Genomic DNA, 22,324 nt, shown 5'->3' with positions numbered 1-22,324 from the left:
TAATTTCTTGGTGTTTTGGCTTTGCTTTATTAGTTCTTGCTTTAAAGCCTGGTTTTCTTTTACAGTTTGGTCAAACTGGTTTTGTAGATGCGTGAATTTCTTTTGCATCATTTCCCACTTTTCCTCCCAGAGGGCTTCCATCTTTTTGGTCCTTTCTGATTCAAATTCTTCATGGGTTTGTGGAGAGTTTCTATTTCCTTTGGAAGATTTTGGAGAATTTTCTTGTATATCTTCTTCTATCTGCTCTGTATTTTGTATTTTGGCTCCATAGAATGTGTCCAGAGTCGCCCCTTTCTTCTTATTTTTCTTGGTATTTTGGGGCTTCTGTGCTTCTGTGGAGTTTGTCATCTCTGAACGTGGAGGATTGGCTTTTCTTGTCTTTGTCTGGTGATCAGAGGCTTTAGTCCTGGGCAGATGTTGGTTCTATGAGCGTTCCCTGGGTTAAACTGAATATGCCTCACTGGAACTGGAATGGAAGGGTCGGACCACGAGGCCACACTCTCCCCCTGGCTCGATTTCCGGAAGTTGCCTTCAGAATCCCTGGCCGTGAGGCTGTTTCGTCGGCCTGCGGGGGGATGGGCTGCCGCTTCCCCAAGCTCCGAGAGCACAGACTTTCACTGAGACTTGGATAGCAGGATCCAGCCCGTGAGGCTGTCTTGCCCGCCCTGAGGGTTGCTGTTGTTTTGACCAGCTCTCTGCAGCGGAGGCCCCAGGCAGTAACTTTTACCCGGACCGACCGGCTCTTTGACCGACCGGCTCTTTGCAGCGGAAGCCCCAGGCAGTAACTTTCACCCGGACTGGGACTTGGGTAGAAGACCCTGAGGGTTGTTGTTCCTCAGACCCTGCTCTCTGAGCCCGGCGCGGCTGCTGCTTCCGGGAGCCTTGGACTCTGCGCTCCTACCCCTGAGGTCCGAGGGATCTAGGGTTCTGGCTTTTAAGGGGAGCCGTACCTTTTGAACCGGGTCCAGGTCCAGGAGGAGGGTTCCCAGGGTCTGTGCTGTTGATCGTTTTGAATTTCGGTGCCTTAGGAGCTTCTAGTTTGAGATCGGTCGGGAAGGGTTTTCCGGAGATCTGAACTTCAGCTTTCTCTAAGCCGCCATCTTAACCGGAAGTCCGAGTTCCATATTTCTTATGCCATGGCTAAAGACATGTATCACACATACCAAAAAAACTCATGAAGAAAATAAAGTAAATGATGCAATAATTTGGTCTGTGATCTGACTAACAGTTACTTCTTTGGCTGTGAGTAGCATTTTTCATCATGGGTTCCTTGTGGATTTCTTGGAAACTTACTTTGCTGGTAATAGTTTAATCTTTCACAGTTGATCACGGTATACTATTTCTGTTACTGCATACATTGTTTTCATGTTTCTGCTTACTTCATTTTGTATTAGTTCATATAAGCCTTTCCAGATTTCTCTGGAAAATTCAGTTCCATTTCTTAAGTGATGGGCAACCCCTCAGTTTCCAATTCTTTGCCACTACAAAAAAGTTGCTAAAATATTTTTGTACAGGTAGATCCTTTCCTCTGATCTCTGATCTCTTTGGGATATAGACCCAATAATTATATTTCTGGGTCAAAGTGTGCATAGTTTTATGGCCCTTTGAGCATGGTTCCATATTGCTCTCCAGAGTGATTGTATCAGTTCACAGTTCTACCAACAGTGTATTAGTGTCTCAATTTTCCCACATCTCCTCCAACATTTATCATTTTCCTTTTTGGTCATGTTAGTCTGGTAGGTGTGAGGTGGTATTTCAGAGGCGTTTTAATTTGAGTTAATTAATAGTTATTTGGAGAATTTTTTATATGACAATAGAGTTTTAATTTCTCCCTCTGAGAACTGTGGAGGCATCTTATTAATGAAATCATTATGAATTCTCCTTCGGCACCTTACAAGATATCACCTATCAAAAAGATATATATTTATAAAGAGTATCTTTCAGTTCATTTTCTGGAGGTGGACATTTATAAGTTATTCTTCAAATAGTACTTCTGTAGCTATATATAATGTTCTCTTGGCTCTGCTCATCACATTCTTCATTATTTCATGTAGGTCTTTCCAAGTTTAAAAAAAATTAGCCTGCACATCATTTTTTATAGCACAGTAGTATTCCATCACAAAATCATATGCCACAATTTGTTCAGTCATTGCCCAGTTGATGGACATCCCCATTTCTTTGACAACACAAAGAAAGCTGCTATAAATATTGGAATACATATGTTTGTTTCTTTTTTACCTGACTTCTTTGCTCTCCATCTCTTGTTTACTCATCAATACCTCTGTAATCCATAAATCTGATAAGTCAATCTTCCTCCCTCCCTCCCTCCCTCCCTTCCTCCCTCCCTCCCTCCCTCCCTTCCTTCCTCCCTCCCTCCCTCCCTCCCTTCCTTCCTTCCTTCCTTCCTTCCTTCCTTCCTTCCTTCCTTCCTTCCTTCCTTCCTTCCTTCCTTCCTTCCTTCCTTCCTTCCTTCCTTCCTTCCTTCCTTTCTTCCTTCCTTCCTTCCTTTCTTCCTTCCTTCCTTCCTTCCTTCCTTCCTTCCTTCCTTCCTTCCTTCCTTCCTTCCTTCCTTCCTTCCTTCCTTCCTTCCTTCCTTCCTTCCTTCCTTCCTTCCTTCCTTCCTTCTTTCCTTCCTTCCTTCCTTCCTTCCTTCCTTCCTTCCTTCCTTCCTTCCTTCCTTCCTTCCTTCCTTCCTTCCTTCCTTCCTTCCTTCCTTCCTTCCTTCCTTCCTTCCTTCCTTCCTCTCTCCCTCTAACCTACTTACTGTGTGTGTGACTGACCCTTTGGGCTTGTGTGGCCATGCTGTGAGGAAGACCAGAGAAGATATGACAGAACTCCCAGTCTCAGGAAGCTCCTGGTCTTAGAATACAGAATATAAGCACTGAAAAGACCTCTAATCCTATGATTTCTAGAAATGAAGTATTAGAGCTTGGAGGCTCCAGTTTCCTTGGGCCCACTATACCAATCTCTATTACCCTTTGGGTAACCAATAAATTGGATCCCTTACAAAGAAACTCACTTGGATTAAAAAAATCAACTTCACAAATATCTGGTGAGGGAGAGATGGCTAAAAAAAGGTTCTGGGGATTTTAGTGGAAAGCAGGCTCAATGTGTTGGATGATTCACTGGCCTGAAAAATTGAATGTGATCTTGGACAGCATCAAGAGAGGTATGGCATCTAGGCCTGCGGAAGATGTCTTGTGACCATCAGACCACATCTGATAAAACAGCAAAACTTGCTAAGTGGAAGAGTGTCCAAGAGGGTGACCAGGATGGTGAAGGGCAGAAGAGGGCATATGGGGGGAGTGTGGCATAATGAATAGGGTAGTGGACTATAGTTAGCATCAAGACCTGAATTAGAATCTAATCTCTGACACTGACTAGCTGTGTGACAATGGGCAAGTTACTTAGATCTGAGCCTCAGTTTCCCCATCTGTAAAATGAGGATGATCAATCCTATAGCATCTAGCTTAAATGGCAGATGTGAGGCTCAAATGAAATAATGTATGTAAATTGCTTTGCAAAATTTAAAGCACTATGTAATCTCCAGTTGTTTTTATTATCACTGTTAATAATTATTGCTGCTGCTGATTATGATGATAGTATAAGGCTCAGTTGAAGCTCCTTAGTCGCGTCTGTCTCTAAGCACTTTAGTTTCCTCAAATACTCAGTCTATTATGCTCTCTAGTTTATCTACTCACTGAGCTGCCCCGTTCTTGGCCCAACTGTCCCCACTTACCAGGCCCAGGTGGCCAGAAAACCAGTTCCAAATGAGAGGTTGGGGAAAGCATCTAAGTTGTTGGATGTTGGTGTAGTATCTGTTGAGAAAGAATAGGACCTGGGCCAGAATCCATGTGCTAAGTGCCAAGAAGAACAAGATCATGACCGAGTGAACTCCAGATTTCAGCCCGCCCAGGCCCAGCTGGTGAGAAAGCCATTCAGATCCAGGCACCATCCTGCAGAGAGAGACAAAAATTGAGAACATAGTGGGGAGAAACTGGAGGGAAAGTTAGCTGTGCTGGAGCCAATTGATAAATTTCCAGAGTGAGCATTTATATCTTGGAAATTGTCAAACTAGACAAAATTATTCATTGTTTTGTTTATTGTCTAGTCTTAAGAAAGTGATGGGAAAATGTCAATAATGTGGATTAAACTTAAAAGTGTGTCATATGTACTCTCCACCACTTCCAGAAAGCCAGAGGTAAAATCATCCCTGCATAAAACTGACACGATGAGAGACATGAAGGAAGCCAAAGAGAAGTAAATGGTGAGGCATATGGGAGAAGACTGACAAGAGGGAGAGACAGATGATGGAATATAAAAGAGAGACATAAAAATGGGGGGGGGGAGAAATAGGGAGAACAGGTATTGAAAAGGGAGGGAGGTATGTCAGGGCTGGGAAAGTCATGAGGGAAGGGAAGAGGAAGTAAGAGGAGAGTTGTGAAGAAATAGGGACACCCAGTTTCTAGGTCAGATCAGTTTTTACTCTCTCTGGGTCTCCTGGTCCTCTAGAACACCATAATGAAGAAAGTGGCTTGTTCCTCTGCTCCTAAAGAGGAAAGTGAAGAAAGGTTTGGGATGGGGCTTCCTTGAGTTTCTATTAAATGCAAACTCAGAGGAAAGTATCCCTAGCCTTAAGTCACCTCTATCATGTTATACATACAAGATACATACAATGTAAATAAAGAAGTAATTTCAGAAAGAAGACATTAGCAGTGAGATAGGCCAGGAAAAGAAGAGCTAGGTGGTACAATGGATAGAGCACCTGGCCTGGAGTGAGGAAGAGATGAGTTCAAATCTGGACTCAGACACTTATTAGTTTTGTGTGACCCCGGACAAATTGCATAACCCCTTAGTTAGCCTTAGTTCTTCATCTGTAAAATGGGAACACACGTAAAAAGTAAATAGCAAACTACTATAGTATCTCTGACAAGCCAATCCCATGAACAAAGTCCATAAAGTCATGTAGAGTTTGACACAACTGAACAACAATAAGGCCAGGAAAGCCCTCTTGCAAAAGACGGGAATTGTGTTATGTCTTATCTAAGTTCTGGAAGGCTTTATCCCCATTCTCAAGGTTGGAATGGAGAAAGAGAAGAAAAGGTGAGGGGCATAGAGATGTGCAAAGGGAATGGTCTGGATGTTCAAAGAGCCCTCTCACAAAGGCTGTTGAGAATCCTTGATGGGGTTTGGGTGCAGGTTTCCCAATCCCTGGGGACCATATTTTCCCAAGCCACTGATATCACCACTCCAGCTTCCAGCTTCCATTTCATACAATGCAGGAATTGCTCTCTGATTCTTTCCCAGGGTTTTATTTTTGCTTTTTCTACCTTTTATTTAAAAAAGTTCTCTCCTATTTAATAAAGATATTTTATTTTTATCAATTATATGTAATTACAATTTACAAATTTCTACATAAATTTTTTAAAGATATACGATACAAATTGTTTCCTGCCATTCTTCTCTCCCTCTTCCTGGAGCTGTCAAGCAGTTCAATATGGGTTATACATGTATTATCATGCAAAACATATTTCTATATTATTCATTTTAAAGAGAATAATTATATAAAACCCAACCTTCCAAATAAAACCCTAAATAAACTAAGGTGAAAAATTTTATGCTTTGATCTACATTCTGGCTGCACCACTTTTTTCTCTGGAGGTGGATAGCTTTCTTTGCCATAAGTCCAGAACTGACCTAGATCATTGTATTGGTGAGAATATTTAAGCCTATCACAGGTAATCATTCCACAATATTGTTGTTACTGTGAACAATGTTTTCCTGATTCTGCTTATTTCACTCTGCATCAGTCATTCAACCTTGATTTGAAGATCTTGAGTTAAGGCACTGCACTATTCCTAAGGTAGTCCACTCCACTCTGAGTGAAGGCACTATGTTACTCCTAAGGTAGCCCATTCCACTTTGGGATTACTCAAATTATTTTTCTTGTATCAAGCCTAAATCTGTCTCTTTGCTCCTACCGCCCATTCTACCATTCTTCTGATTCTAACCTCAAGGGGTGGAGGAGGAGGAGGAAGGTGAAGATGAAGATGAAGACAAAGAAGAAGGTCTAATATCTTTTATACATGACAGACTCTCACTCACTGGAAAAAAAGCTACCATGTCTTCTAAAATTTTTCTTCTTAGGACTATACATTCAAAGGTCTTTTAATCAGTTCTTTTATGACATGAACTCAAGGTCCTTCTCCAGCCTGGTTGTCTTCTTTTTTGGACACGTCTGATTATTATAGTCTTCATAAACTGTGGTTCCTAGAATGGAACATAATATCCCAGATGGGGACTGACTAAGGCCAGCTACATTCACTATACCTATTGTTCACATTTCTATCCCTGTCTTCATGAAGCCCAAGACAGACAGCATTTCTGGCTACCACATCACATTGTTGCCATATTGATTCTGTTTGATAGATAAACTGTTATATAGTTAGGAGTTGATGGGGAGATTATACGAGTGTTAATTTTTCAGAAATATCTAAATAGAATACTTAACCCCATGACAGAAAAAGAAATTGAAAAAAATCATTATAGAACTCTCCAAGAAGAAGGACCCAGGGCCAGATGGATTCATAAGTGAATCTTACCAAACATTCAAAGAACAAATAACTTCAATATTGCATAAACAATTTTTAAAAATAGGGCAGGAGAGAATCCTTCCAAACTATTTTAATGAAACAAATATGGTATTGATACATAGACCAGGAAGACATAAACCAGAGAAAGAAAACTTTAGACCAGTCTTCTTAAAGAAAATTGATGCACAAATTTAAAACAAAATGCTGGCAATGAGATTACATTTGATCACAAGAATAATATACCACAATCAGTTGGGTTTTATATCAGGAATGCAGAGATGTTTCAGTATTAGGAAACCATTAGCATAATTGACCATATCAAGAACAAAACCAAGAGAAATCACATGATTATTTCAATAGATACAGAAAAAGCATTTAACAAAATATAACACCCCTTCCTTATAAAAATGAGGAAACATTTAAATAAAAGGAACCTGCCTTAAAGTAATAAAAGGCATATATCTAAAACCATAACAAACTAAGAACCTTCCCAATAAGATCAGGGGTAAAGCAAGGATGCCTATTATCACCACTGAAATTTAATATTATACTATAAATGCTTGCTATAGCAACAAGGACAGAAAAAGAAATGGAAGGCAATGAAGAAATAAATTATCACTCTTTGCAGATGATATGATGGTATATCTAGAGAACCTTCAAGAATCAACCAAAAGACTAATACAAATAATTAACAACTTCAGCAGGGCCACAAGATACAAAATAAATTCACATAAATCATCAGCATTTTTATTTACCACTAACAAAATCCAAAAGCAAGAGAAAGAAAAGTAAATTACATTCTAAATAACTCTAGACAATATAAAATATCTGGAGATATAACCACCAAAACAAACCTAGCAACTATATGAACACAATTACAAAGCACTCTTCACACAAATAAAGTCATATCTAAACAATTGGAAAATCATTATTCATAGATAGGCTTAACCAATATAGTAAAAATGACAAGCCTACCTGAATTAATTTACTCATTCAGTGCCATATCAATCAAAATACCCCAAAATTATATCATAGAACTAGAAAAGATAACAAAATTGATCTGGAAGAACAAAAGGTCAAGAATATCAAGGGAATTAATGAAAACATATGAAGGAAGGGGGCCTAGCTATGCCCCCTTTTTTATTATATTATAAAGCAGTAATCATCAAAACCATCAGGTACTGGCTAAGAAATAGAGTGATAGATCAATGGAATAGTATGGTTAATCAACATATGGCAATTAATGTCTCTAGCAACTTAGAGTTTGAAAAAATTAAAGATTCAAGCTTTTGGGGAAAGAATTTACTGCTGACAAAAACTGCTGGAAAAATTGGAAAGCAGAATGGCAGAGATTAGGCATGAACCAACATCTCATACCACATCATACACTGAGCTAAAATCAAAATGGATGCTTGATCTCAAAATAAACAGTGACATCATAAATAAATTAGAGGAACATGGAAAAGTTTACCTGTCAGACTAATAGATAAGGGAAGAAATTATGACCAAACAAGACACAGAAAACATGAAAAATGAAATAGATAATTTTGATTATATTAAATTTAAAAGTTTTTTGCACAAATAGAACCAATGCAAACAAGATTAGACGGGAAACAACAAATTTGGGGAAAAATTTTATAGCAAGTCTCTCTGACAAAAGCCTAATTAAAAAATATAGAGAGAGAACTGAGCCAAATTTATTAGATGACAAAACATTCTCCAATTGATCAATGGTCAAAGGATATGAATAGGCAGTTCTCATAGCAAGAGATTAAAACTACTTATAGTCATATGAAAAAAATGCTCCAAACCACTATTGATTAGAGAAATGCAACTCTGAGATACCAACTTACACCTACCAGACTGACTAAAATGACCAAAAGGAAAATGATAAATATTGGAGGGTATGTGGGAAAACTGGAGCACGAATAAACTGTTCTTGAAACTGAACTGATACAACAGTTCTGGAGAGCAACATGGAACCAGAGATCAGAGATAAGCAAAAAGGACATATATGAACCAAAATATTTATAGCAGCTCTTTTTGTAGTGCCAAAGAATTGGAAACTGAAGTGTTGTCCATCACTTGGAGACTGGATGAACGAGTTGTGGTATATAGTTGTAATGGAATACTATTGCACCTTAAAGAATGATGAACAGGATGAGTTCAGAAAAACCAGGAAAGATTTATATAAACTGATGCAATGTGAGTAAAGTGAGCAGAGCCAGAACAATGTATACAGTAACAGAAATATTATACGATGATCAATTGTGAAGGACTAAACCATTTTCAGCAAAGCAAGTCTTCAAGATAACCACAAGGGACTCCTGAAGAAAATGCTATGAATACCCAAAGGAAGAACTATTTGAATCTGAGTACAGAGCAAAATATGCCATCTTCTACTATAAATCCTTCATGAGTTATTGTATGTGTGATGTGTCTTTTATCATGATGTGGGAAACATGGAAACATGCATTATCTGAAAGTATAGTCATAATCTGTATCAGATTATTCACTACCTGATGGTGGATAGAAAGGAGGGAGAAAATCTGAATTTTAAAATATCAAAATTTGTTTCTGCAATATAACTGGAAAAAAGCATTAAAAAAAATCTCCAGGTAGTCAAATGTTATTTTCTGAATTAAAGAGGTGTCTCCCCTCCCTAAACCTCAGTACCTGACATTCCCTCAGCAACCTAAAGCCTTGGACCTATGATTCCTTACTCAATCTGGACTCTGAGGAGAGTTCAAGGATAGAATTAAGAGAGGGAGAAAGGAAAGGTACTGGGGCGGTATTTCAGAGTTTAGTGTATTTGAGGGGTTGAGGGATTAGGTTTGGGCATAGGGGAGTTGGGACGTAGGGAAGATTTATCCTATGGAATAAGTGATCCTGTCTTTGTTCAGGGTAACAATCTGTCTATATAATAAAGCATTGGTTAGGCATTATCAGAGGTATGATGGCAAATGTTTAGCAAACAGCTCTCTGAATTACTTTAAAGTTTAATCTATGTTGTTAATATTTTGTCCATCATTTCTTTCTTTTTTTTTTAAACCCTTACCTTCTGTTTTGGAGTCAATACTGTGTATTGGTTTGAAGGCAGAAGAGTGGCAATGGCTAGGCAATGGGGGTCAAGTGACTTGCCCAGGGCCACACAACTGGGAAGTGTCTGAGGTCACATTTGAACCCAGGACCTCCCGTCTCTAGGCCTGACTCTCAATCCACTGAGCCACCCACTTGCCCCCTTGTCCATCATTTCTTAAGTCTAGACAATCAATAAAACTGTAGTGTTCACATTGGAAATTTAACACTCATTTATCAACAGGATCTGGTTTCAGCATACCTCTGATGGGTACCATAAATGAAGAGTTGATTGTCATAGGGTCAAAGTGACCAAAGGCTTGGGGAGAAACAATACCCTTAGTAGATGGGAGTAGCTCCTACCCCTTGTTGGTCTTGAGCTTTGTGTTCAAATATTACCAGCTTTTTCCTCTGTGTTACATTTATTGCATTGTTCCTCTAGTAGTATGTAAATTCTTTGAAGATAGGAACTCTTTTTGTGTTTTTGCCTTTCTTCATATCCCCAGCACTTGGCATAGTGCCTGGCATAAAGTAAGTATACAGTTCTTCCCTTATTCATGGTTTTCTGCAATTTCAGGTAACAGTGGTCAACTGTGAATTCCAGGAGAAGAAGCAGGGCAGGATGGGGCTATTGCTTGATGAATTAGGGGGCTGGCATATGGTTAAAAGACACGTGGAGGCCAGGGACAAACACCCAGCACCCTAGCACAGATAGTGTGGGGCAAAGGTCTCCTTTCTCTGCTCCGGAGGTCTTCTGAGCTACACTGATTCTTCTGTTTTCACTTAGAGGGATTTTTTGTGTATGGTGGGGTGGGAAGCTTCAGAGTGCTGAGTAGAGGTCCAGGAGTGGGGAGATAGCACATAGTACTGTATATTAAATTTAACATACGTGTTAAAAGTTAAAGCAAGAATTGTCTGTATAGGATTTGGAATTATATGTAGTTTCAGATATCCCTTGTAGATAACGGGGGATTACTCTACATACTTAAAAAAAACCACAAAAACCTCTTACCTTTTGTCTTAGAATTGATACTAAGTATTTGTTCCAAGGCATGAGTGGTAAGGGCTAGGGAATTGGGATTAAGTGACTGGCCCAGGATCACACAGCTAGGAAGAGTTTAAGATCAAATTCAAACCCAGGACCTCTACTGTCTTGACCTGAAACTATCCATTGAATTACATAGCTCCTTTTTTTGATTGATTGATTGGTCTCTTTGTCTAATTGGTTATCTGGTTTTTCCTTTTGGCTATCCATTTTCCATACAGCTGCTAGAATAATCTTTCTCCTGCAGGTCTAATGAGTGCCTATGTGCTCAGAAACCTTATGTGGCCTCTAATCTCTAGAAGAAAATGAAACTCCCTTAGTCTGGCATTCAAGGACCTCTACAATTGGGTTCCGTCATATTTTTACTTCCTTTTTTCATATCATTCTGCTTCAAGACTTAGTGTTTCAGGAAAACTAAACTAATGATTTCTTGAAATTGACACTAGATGGCTTACCCTATGCATTTCTGGAATGGTCAGCTTATTCACCTCTTTATCTTAGAATCCTTTTCATCCTTCTGTTTCCACCTCGTGTGTCACCTCTTCCTTGAAGCCTTTTGTTTTTTGATGCTTTCTTTTCAGAATTTCCTAGAGCTTTTTGCTTAAGATTTTCCTTAGCAACTTAACTCTACTTTGCATTACATCTATCCAAGTACATGCTATATCCTTATTCTCCTCTCCAGCAGAGAGTAAGTTCCTTGAGGGCTTGATGCAAACAGTAACATCCAAAGAAAAATTAGATTTGTTCAAGGGGTGGAATGAAATGTCTCAGGAGATTGTGATTTCATTATTAGAAAAAACAAAACAAAACATGATATGATTTTATTAGTGGAAATGACATTAAAGGAGAGACATTATCAACTCCTTTGCCCATATACTTTAAGAACATGGAATTTTTTTTATCTGGCTAGCAGCTATATCACTTTGGGCTGCCTTTATGACTTTCCTCCCTTCACCCATCACACTTTATTGCTAGAAGGAAACTTTGAGCCCTCTCTGCCCAGAACCAGATTTCTATCCTTCTGCCATTAAACATATGGGTAGCTAGGTGGCCCAGTAGAGAGAGTGCCATGCTTGGAGTCAGCAAGATTCATCTTCCTAATTTCAAAATGTGCTCTCAGGACTTTCTAGCTGTGTGATCCTAGACAAGTCACCTAACCCTGTTTGCCTCAGGTTCTTCATCTGTAAAAATTATCTGCAGAAGGAGATGGCAAACATTCCAGTCTCTTTGCCAAGAAAACCTCAAGTGAGATAATGAAGAGTCAGAGGTGTCTGAAAACGACTGAATGAGCCATTGCTTACATTTATAGTAAGAATGATCTATATTCTAATCTCGTAACAGGAATGTCTCTAGTTGAAAGCAAGTATAGAAATAATGCTTTGAAAAACCTATCTCATGCACTCAAATTCATTTGCAATTGTTGGAGGTTACCCTCAAGTACACCTCAGGGATATCCTGGCTTGAGGTTTAAGAAAGCCATGAGAGGAACCAGCCTTTCAGACGCTGCCTCCCACACTTATTAGCTGTGTGATTCTAGGCAAGTTACTTCTCTGTGCTTCAGCTTCTTCATCTATCAAATGAGGCCACTGTACCCAATGACCTTTCAGGAAATCTTTCAACTTTAATCCATGTTCTCATGAACATGTATCAAAAAACTGCCATGCAATTTAAAAGAAAAAATATCTACTTTTGGTGACATGAAATGAAAAATATTTTGCACAAACAAAATTAAAGCATCTAGGAAAAGAAAGATAGCTGGTCGGGAAAATTATTTTACCAAATATCTCTGTTGCAGGTTTGCTGTGAAAGATGTTTACCAGAAATTTCTAAGACAAAAAGTCATTCATTCCCTAGTAAAGAAATGATAAAAAGGCTGTTCACAAAAGAATGGCAAACCATTAATAACCATATGAAAAAGCCCCCAAATCATTAATAATAAACAAAATACAAATGAAAAGAACTCTAAGGTCTCACCTCACACTCAGCACATTGATAAAGAGGAAAGATGGGAATAGTCAATACTAGTGAATTTTTGTAAAGCAGAAGTATCAAACAGACACCTGTAATAGAGCCAGCATCAAATTAAAATGAAATTGGGAACTACTTTCCAAAAATAAATAAAAATACAAAAATCATATAATGTTTATATGTGTTTTTCTAATTCAGCATTCAGCCTGCAGAGGTCCTTATTTATGATTTAGTGTTCCCAATTCTGTATGAGTTTGACCCCACTGGTGAAACATAGCATGAGGAACTTAAATGCAATTTTGGTGGAGTTTAGAATTAGTCCCAGTATTCTGGAAAGTAATTCGTAATTATGCAAATTATGACCTCAACATTGATGAATTTACTATTAAACATATACCCCCCAAGGATGTCATTGACAAAAAGAAAATCTCTATATACCAAAATATTTGTAGCAGCTATTTTTGTGGTAGTAGCAAAGAACTGGAAACAAAGAAGATAGATGCCCATTGTTTGGGATACGACTAAATAAAAGGTGGAAATAAATGCAAAGAGTATTACTATGCTGTAAGATACACATAATATGATGAATATGTAGAAAAACTGGGAGATTTCCATGACCTGATGCAAAATAATGCAAACAGAAACAGGGAAATAACATACATGACCATGGCAAAATAAATGCAAAGAACAATCATCACAAAAACAATGAAACTAAATATTGCGGAATTAAAGATTAGTTTGGCCCACTAAATATTATGTACCGTAAACTGAAGGACAAAATGCAGTAGCTATCTGATCTGTTGACACAGAAGCTTGTAAGGAATAGAAGGCAAGGCTTGAAGTTTCCATTATGATTCTCTGCTACCTAGTACTTTAAGAGTTATCTTTCTCAGCCATCAGTGGTCCTGATGGGTCCAGAGAAGGTTAATTTTAGAGATGTCCTAGGGCCAGAGGAAGGGAGAGATTATTTGAGAAAGAAGCTGCGCCCTAAGTGTGCTGGATTTTCAAAGCATGTATGAGATATAGGTTGTGTGTCCAGAGAAATACAGAAATACACAACTCCTGAACTACTGACCATTACTTGAATGGTCTTGAAATTAGATTATGGACCCTGAGTAAATGAACTAAGGTGGATCAATTTTTTGGGGCCATGAGTTTGGATGCTTTGAACTGCCTGCTGTGTAATCAATAACTCAAGAGATTGAATGGTCCCCTCAATAACACTGAGTTCATGGTATTAAAGTTCATAGACCTTAAAAGAATATCATGGTTGCTGATGTAGGTTTTGGGTACCAAAAATCAAAGTGATTCCTATAGCAAGGCAAAATTTATATACAATTTAAGGGGAATAGAGCCCCTGAGAAGGGAAAAGGAATTATGATTTCCCATAGAAAACATATCACTACTAGAAGCAAATCAAATGGCTGTGGGATAATTGACCATTCAAGATTGATGATGAGTCAATAGACTGTATTGCTACTGTAGTAGATTGTTGTGGTTGAATTCTTTTTTTATTTATCCATTTTTGTAGTTTATTTCTTGAGTTTGGACTTCATATTAAATTACTTTGCTCATCTGGAGGTAGAGAGGTACTGTTCTAAACTTCAGGCTTTTTTGGATTGCTATTTTCAGAATGAGTTTGGGAGTGGGAGGTGAACAGGGTAGGGTTGCAAGTTTCAATGCTTTCAAGGTATTGTGATCAGGAAAGAGGTGCACTCAATACTTTATTGACTCTTCTGCTGTCTTTTCTTTATCCAGGAAGGATCCCTGTTCCCCTGTAGCAACAAGTGCTAGTACCCCTCTCTGTCTTGGAACTATAGTAAGATCCCTACTCCTTCATGATTGGTCATAAGCTCTCAAATCTACCTTGGAACTGCAACCCCAAACTACTAATGGGCAATGGAGTTGCCAATCAATGCCATTTGCACCTGGTGCTAGTAAAGGATTGCTTATAATCTCTTTCTGACCAGTTGTCTGACTCCTGTGCCACTGCTGGGCTGATATTACCTGTAAGGTCTACTGTTGGTGCTACCATTTGTGTTCTTCAGAAAGGCTTCCACCTTGGTATTATAGACCTCTTCTACTGATCTCCTAAGTTGTTGGCTGGAAAAATGTCTCACTTTGATCTCTTGTCGGATCTGTTGCCCTAAATTTGATTTCAGGCATTATTTTAAAGTTGTTTAGAAGGTAATGTTATAATTCATCTGGGATGCTTCCCATACTCCACCATCTTCTTGGGGAGACTTCTAACTATGACCAAATGAGCTTGATTTTGATTGCTGGTAAAATTCTCAACCACATTTGAAAGGGAAGATTAATAAAATTTTAGAAAGGAAATAAGCAAGAATAGATCATGCCAGACTAACTTCATTTTTATTTGTTACAGCATAACTGGAATGACAATCAGAGGAATGCTGTAGATATAGCATAATTATATTTTAGCAAAGTACTCGACAAAGTATCTCACTATTCTTGGATAAAATAGAGCTATGGGTATGATGAAGAGAGTATTTAGGTTGATTCAGAACTGGCTAAATGATTGAATCCGAGTGATTGTTGTTGAGTTCAATGGATACTTGGAAGGATGATTCTAGAGAATGTGAAAATTAAACACTGATCTCGTGTCTTATATTCTGTAATTAATTCTATTCTGTAATTCATATAGCAATCTACCCCCATTTCTCTCTTTCTGAGTTAGAAGCTCAGGAGTTCAAAAGTTCAGTCTTTTTCTCTCAAGTTACATGCAAAGGTTTAAGTTTTCTCACATCCACTGTTAGTTAAAGGAAAAGTGAGCTGTGTTTACAGATTTAATGCTCTCATAAAATACTAACTTTAAGGAAATTGTTATCTCAGCACCACTTACAAATCACTTTGGACTATAGAAACGTGTTATTCCTCATAACTTCAGCTCCTGAGAAACTCTGAGGACATCTGTGTGCCATCCCTTAGAGTAGACAAGCTAACTATGTTCCATCTTAACCCTATCCTGGACAATGAAATGTAGTTTTATCTCATTTTCAGGCTCCTGTGAGTCTGCTTCTCTTGGCCTACTATCAATGGTCTTTGGATGGAGCGGACTCCCATAAATCCATAAAACATTCCTTTAAAACAGAGAAGTGGTCTGGATCCCAGGTATGTGTGTAAACTGTTTTTCTTGATGTAAACAATCACAATCCTCCACCTCCATGACATTGCCAACCTTATAACCAATTTATGATTTCCTCACTCTGTTCTTTGTTTTCTGCTTATAAAAAAGAGTTGGACCTTCATTTCTTTGTATTTTGTCATAAGGTAGTCATCTGACCCATTTTTAAAAATAGCTGTATGCATAACTATTAATAAACTGTTATCTTGCTTGGAGAAGTATACCTCAGTTTATCTTAGTTGAATCTTACTCATGACAGGAAGTACACAGAAATCTTTCCTTTGTCTTGTTTTGGTCCAAGTCATTAAAAAACCCTTATGTACTATCTGATAATCAATACTGTGTCTTGGTTCCAAGGCAGAAGAGTGGTAAGGGCTAGGCAATGGGGGTTAAGTGACTTGGCCAGGGTTGCACAGCTAGAAAGTGTGTAAGGCCAGATTCAAACCCAGGACCTTCCATCTCTCTCTAGGCCTGACTCTCAAACCACTAAGCCATCCAGCTGCCCCTGGTGCAAGTCATTTTTATAAATGACTGCAATAGAGAAATGACTGACATGTCTGTCCATTTTTAAGGAACAACCTGGGAAAAGTAGTGGTCCAAGAGAGAACTCTGTTAGAGAAACCCTTGTACTCTGCACTTAATACCATAAACGACTTCAAGGATTAATTTATCTCTTTGAGACTATTGATTGCTGATTCATGTATTTAAGTTGTATTTTTCCTTTAAAAAAATAAAGCTTTCCTTTGGTTAAAATTAAAAAAGAATAATGATCCTAAATAATGAAATTTTGTGGGTTGATAAGCACTTAACGCAGAGAACTAATGGTTAATATTACCAGAGTGATAGGACAAAAGTATTGATTAGGAATTTGGATTTGGGGGTCAGCAAATGATTAGTCATAAAAGTGGAAGCAAGTCCACCCCCAGTGGGATTTGGAGTCTCAGTTTCTACCTCTTTCCTCATAGAACTCCTCTGACCTGGATTCTTCAAGGTCTTCTTGAACCAATCCTATGTCATTACCAGGACTGTGATCTTTGCTTCCCCTGTATGGTTCTGCTTCTTTTCTCTGACCGCCAATTTGGTTTTCTAGTTGGCAATACCCAGGGTGACAGCTTGATTTATCTCTATTTTACCCTCTCTTGTATGTACTTTGTACTCATAGTCAAGCTTGTTTAATCTCCATTCTCCCTGTAGTTATATTCCCAGGGTTTCCTTATTTCCCACTTCTCTAGTGCCTTCCCAGTCAGTCCCCTCAATTTTTATTCTTTCCTCCACCATAGTTCCTTTCAGCTTCCTGCCTCTATCCCCATGCCCAATCCATTTCTCCTCTTGTCCCTCTGTAGCCTAGGGAGACTCCCTGTCTAGTCTCAGGCTTTGATCTCAGTCTTTTTTCTTTGTAGGCAATACCTTGTCTCTGAGGAAGGTAGCTCTGGAAGCTCAGTGTCACTCTTCTCCTGCTGTCCTGGAAGGCCACCTGCTCTTCACTGCCATCCAGTCAGGAAGGAGACTCTTCTTATATACTTTACCCTATCTTCATAGGAAAAAAGACGGAGGGAGGGCCATAGTGGGCCTGGATGGAGGCTGGGAGAGGGAGGTAGCTAGACACAAGCTAGAAGAGACTGAATTTATTTTATGAGATCAATGGTTGGGAATTATTAGGTGAAAGGACAAGAGAGATAAGAGGTCAGGTTTCTAGTTTATTCTTTTTACTAACTTCTAGACATCTCTCCCAGATCTCTGCCTTCTCTCATATTCAACTGTGCCAGCTTAGCAAGGGAGAGGAAAACCTTCAAGAGCAATGCCCCCTTACTCTCTTAGACCTTCTTACTGTCTCCTTTGTGGTCTTCCACAAGCACCAGTGGCTGTTTTCCTCAACTCTCCACTAATAATTGCTTTTTGGTGCTCTCTGTTGGTCATTGACCCTAGAAATGACTTACTATGTGGTAACTATGACTCCAAGTGACACTGGATCCAGATCTTTTATTTACCTCTCCTCTCCACTGGGATAGATATTTCTTCTGTGAATGAGAAGCTACAATCCTTTCAGTATGTGCTTAAGCCTTTTCTTAAAACTTTCTTTGGTGTCTCAGCTTGGATAAGTGAATGAATTAATCAATGAAAAAGCATTTATTAGGTACTTCTGTAGATAAAAATATAAAAGATCAGAGTCCTTGCTCTCCCAAAGCTTACGTTTAATAAAGGGAGACAACACATAGAAGGGAGTGGTGGTCAAGGGGCTTTCTTGTCACGGTAGTGAGAGGACTAGTGATTGATCTGTCAGGCAACTAAAAGAGGACCTTGTTTTAGAAGAAATAGCAGTGTTGACTTAATTACCATCCTCAGAGCAAGAGGAGGAAAGCAAGGAGAAAGGAGAGGGATTTGCCCAGTGATGACAGAGCAGATGACAACATAGCCCCAGTGGACAGTGGGCTGACTGGCTGGTATATAAAGCATGTTCTAAGATAAAATAGACATCTATGCTCGTCTGATCATCAAATAAGATTGCTCAGCCAAAGCAGGCCAGTTCCAAAATTGAATGTATTAATGTCCTCAGAAATTGGGTTATGAATTTTACAGGTCTGATATAGGGGTGCTTGCCAAGATGGGAAGAAGTGGGGCAACATCAGTAGAGCATATGGTTATCTTCAGAACCTTGGACCATTCAATTTTCCAACTGAGATAAAATCTAGCACCCAACATTTACTAGCTGTGTGATTCTGGGCAAGCTGGTTAATTTCTGTTTGCCTTGTTTTCCTCAATTATAAGATGAGAATAATAGCACTTGCATGTCAAGGTTGTTGTGAGGATCAAGTGAGATAATATTTGTAAATTGCTTAGCATAGTATCTGACACTTAGTAGGCAATTAATGAAATTCTTGTTCTCTTCCCCTAACTCCCCATATTTCCTGGAGGTGAGTTGTGTAATGTAAACCTCAAAATTTCTTAGACTTATAAATGTTGGAAATTTCACCATTGGGAAATTTCATACTTGAAAAATTTCCTATTGATAGTGGGTCTTGACTATTGGAATGTGAACCCCATTGGCATGGGAGGTTCCTTCTTCTCCCTTCTTAAGATTACTTTAGGACAGAAACCTTTTGCTGAACAATGGAAAGGACTTTGACCTATGCTTAAGCATAGAACAGGAATTTCTTTGAGTCATGATTGATTTTAGAATTGATACAATGGAGATACTTAGAATCAATCTCCACCCTATTCAGTCCTAACAGGATTGAGTAAGGGCTACAGCCTAGATCAAAATTTAATTATTCCAATCTCTACCCTACTCAGGTTAACAGGATTTAGAAAGGGCTGTAGCAAAGGATCAAAGATTTAATTATTTGAAAATATGACCTACAACAGACATGTGCAAAGCCAGACCTCTGGGCGGTCCTGGGTTAAGCTAGAGCCTCCATTAGCACAGGGAAATTGATGGACATGTGATTGGTAGATGTGAGGACTGAGGGGAGGGAACTTGGATGGTTTCCTTAAGGATAGGGGGGTCTGGAGACTCGAGGTGGTGGTTGAGAAGTTGGTCAGTGTGGTTGGTGTGTGCTCTGAGAAGCTTGCTCTGAAGGAAGCTGAAGGTGGGGGCCTCTGAGACTGTTTCTCCATTTTGGTCACGTGAGTAATAGGGACTGATCTCTTTTCTTTGCCTCAGCTATCTAAGGGCTTGGGCCTTTTGGCCCAGCCTAAACAGAAGGGGTATTTAAGCCCTATTCCCTTCTCTCCCCTTTCTCTCTCTCTCTCTCTCTCCCTCTCTCTATCTCTAATTCCTTTCTTCCTCCTATTGTAATTAAACTCCATAAAAGATTGACTGCTGACTTAAGTTTTCATTTAGGAATTACATAGCTGAATTCCTTGGCAACTTTAAATTAATATATATCAGTCTTTTAAAGTGATTTCCTTGTCACAGTAACTAGTGACTAGAAAGTTTCTTTACAGTAGGAAAGGCAAAAATTATTCTCAAATTAGCATTTTCAGTCAATAAGTCTGAAGCTCTTTTTAGTCAGGCTATATCAGAAATTACCCGGGTGTTGGCTAAAAATGTCTCTCCTTTGAACTCTTGTTAGAGTTCCTGTTAATGGATATTTTTTTTATTATCTGCTAAATGCTGAATTTTGTTTCTGAACTACATTGAACTCTCTTCTGCTTTCTCCTGTGAGTCTCTCAGTTCAACTCTCCCCTATTATTGTTGTCATTACAGATTAAAAAAGCTATAAAGCAGAATGGGAAATTATACTTCTTTTGCTTATTATTATGGAGTAGCATTAGGACCAGTCATGGAAGATATAAGGACATAGATTTGGGGTTGATATGAAAAAAAAAACCAACCTAATAAAAATTAGAATGATTTGAATCACATGACCAAATAAAAGGTATTTTTTTTCTGATCCTTACAATCTCTCAAACATCTCCAAAACAGAAATGTACCAGAGATAAAAGTTTCATTTGTCTCTATTATCTAGGATACCAAGAACCCAAAGATGGCAAAAACTTCATGAACTAATGCCTATCTCATGCTCACTAAGCACTCCCTTCCACATTGCCTATCAGCTCCTGGAAGAGAGGTTGAATTAACTGATCTGATCTATGGATTTGCAATAAAACTAAACACTGGAGCAGCTAGATGGCTCAGTGGATAGAGAACCAGGCCCAGAGATGGGGGACGGGTACAGCCTGGGTTCAATCTAGCCTCAGCTACTTCCTAGCTGTGTGAACCTACACAAGCCACTTGATCCCAATTGCCTTACCATTCTTCTGCCTTGGTACTTATACTTAGTATTAATGCAAAGAAGAAGGTAAAGTTTTTTTTTAACAAAAAACTCCACAGATCACCTCTCTTCCCACTTTCTTCCAATGCCATGGAGATCAAAGAACTAAAGGGGTTTGGTGCTTACAGAGACCATTAATCCTCACTGTGGTGGGGCAGGAGTAGAGGTGTCAGAGCTTCGAGGGGCTACTGGTGCCTGGAGGAGTAGGGGACATGGAACAAAGGAGAAGATTTTGAGGCAAATAGGGAAGATGTGTGACCAGGGAGAGGACATAGGTCAATGGTGGATTACATAATTGGGGACATGGGGGAGGTGCCCTGCCATGGGATAGTATCTTCTATATTATCTTCAAGAATTGGCATTTTTCTGGATAAGAGACAATGGAAAAAAGGGGTGTATGGGATGAACTCTACAACGCAGGGGAAGAAACTATTTGGATGGGAGAGCCCAAATTGGATACCTTGGAAGTTTTGATTCCATAAGGAACATAGAGAGTAGAGAAAGACTAGATACAAGTTATGAGCCAAAGAATAGAATTTGGAATAGTTAATTTAATTAATTTAATAATTAATAATTTGGAGAGAACAGAATAGGGAAGAGATTGAAGAAGAAAAATCTTCTCTGGGAAGAGGTGCAGAAAATGAATTTTTTAAAAAACCCAATGAATAGAACAAGCTGAGTAGAAGGAGAGAAAAGAGGATTTTATTTAACTGGGTAGAAAAAAGAGAGAGGAAGAATTAAGGAACTAGATAAAAGAAGGAAAGAAAAAAACCATTAAGCAAAACTCCAAAGAGAAAAGGGTAATAGGAGAGGAGAATCAGAAATAAGGAGAAGAGAGCCAGTGGGACCAGGGTCAACTTAATAAAAATTAAACTTAGTTTATTATATAGTGCCCAGTAAAAAGGAACTTTAGTGTTTTTTAACTGACAAATGAAGACACAGTATTGTGTTTATAGTAGAGGAGGGAAAAAGCTATAACTTGAAAAAAACTAAATATTCAAGACAAAAGGAAGAAAACACTAACCCACCTTACATAACTTTAAATGTGAATGGATTAAATAATCCAATAAAATAAAGAGTAACAAGCTACATTAGAAATAAAACTCACATTTTGTTGTTTAATAGAAGTAAATTTAAAAAACGAAGATGTATTTAAAATGAGGAGCTGGAAAAAATTATGCATCAAACGAATATAAAAACCCCAAGAATTACAATCTGCTATCTAACAAAACAAAAATTAACATTAAAAAATTAAAAGAGCAATAAACAAGTTGGAATCCAAAAACATCATAGAAATAAGAAAACTAAAAGCTGGGTCTTTGAAAAGACTAATAAAATTGATAAAACTTTAGCTAATCTGATTAAAAAGAAGAGGGCAGAAAATCAATCCAACCAAATAGAAAATGAGCATGGTAAAATCACAACAAAACCAGAAGAAAAAAGATAAAACCTATAATGTACAGTTATGAGTTAACAAAACTTGAAACATCACATTCATTAAACTTTCATTCCTTTTTTTGCTAAAATTTCATAGCCTGATTTTAAAGTTCCTTTTTAATAGCTTTTGCTTTTGTTTTGCATTTGTTCTTGCCTCTCAATGTTCTATTTTCCACCTTTATCAATGTTGTTTAATGATTTACCAGTTGTTTATAAATTAAATGCCGACCATGCCATATTGCACTTAATTGAATGTTTGCTTCATTTCACTTGCCTAGACCAT

The 22,324-nt window shown here is 38.4% G+C and overlaps 1 protein-coding gene across 4 annotated transcripts in view; it reads right to left on the bottom strand.

Moving 5' to 3' along the window:
- Nucleotides 1-17,431, bottom strand: part of LOC100013399 (cytochrome P450 4F11-like) — a 43,253-nt gene extending 25,822 nt beyond the window's left edge. The window contains exons 1-3 of one of the 4 annotated variants that reach the window (XM_056822314.1): nt 17,237-17,431; nt 12,691-12,776; nt 3,740-3,956 (exon numbers count right to left, since the gene is read on the bottom strand). In XM_056822314.1, coding sequence (XP_056678292.1) covers nt 3,740-3,955 — 216 coding nt within the window. In that variant the 5' untranslated portion in view covers nt 3,956; nt 12,691-12,776; nt 17,237-17,431. Of the gene's footprint in view, nt 1-3,739; nt 3,957-12,690; nt 12,777-16,780; nt 16,986-17,236 lie in introns of those variants that run through there. The other 3 variants (XM_007489708.3, XM_007489710.3, XM_007489709.3) reach the window with 3 other exon arrangements.
- Nucleotides 17,432-22,324: the final 4,893 nt, after the last annotated feature.

This window comes from Monodelphis domestica, chromosome 3 (assembly GCF_027887165.1).
Source record: "Monodelphis domestica isolate mMonDom1 chromosome 3, mMonDom1.pri, whole genome shotgun sequence".
NCBI classification, from domain to species: Eukaryota; Metazoa; Chordata; class Mammalia; order Didelphimorphia; family Didelphidae; genus Monodelphis; species Monodelphis domestica.
The sequence above is the reverse complement of the archived record's forward strand: the minus strand, read 5'-3'. Positions and strand labels throughout refer to the sequence as shown.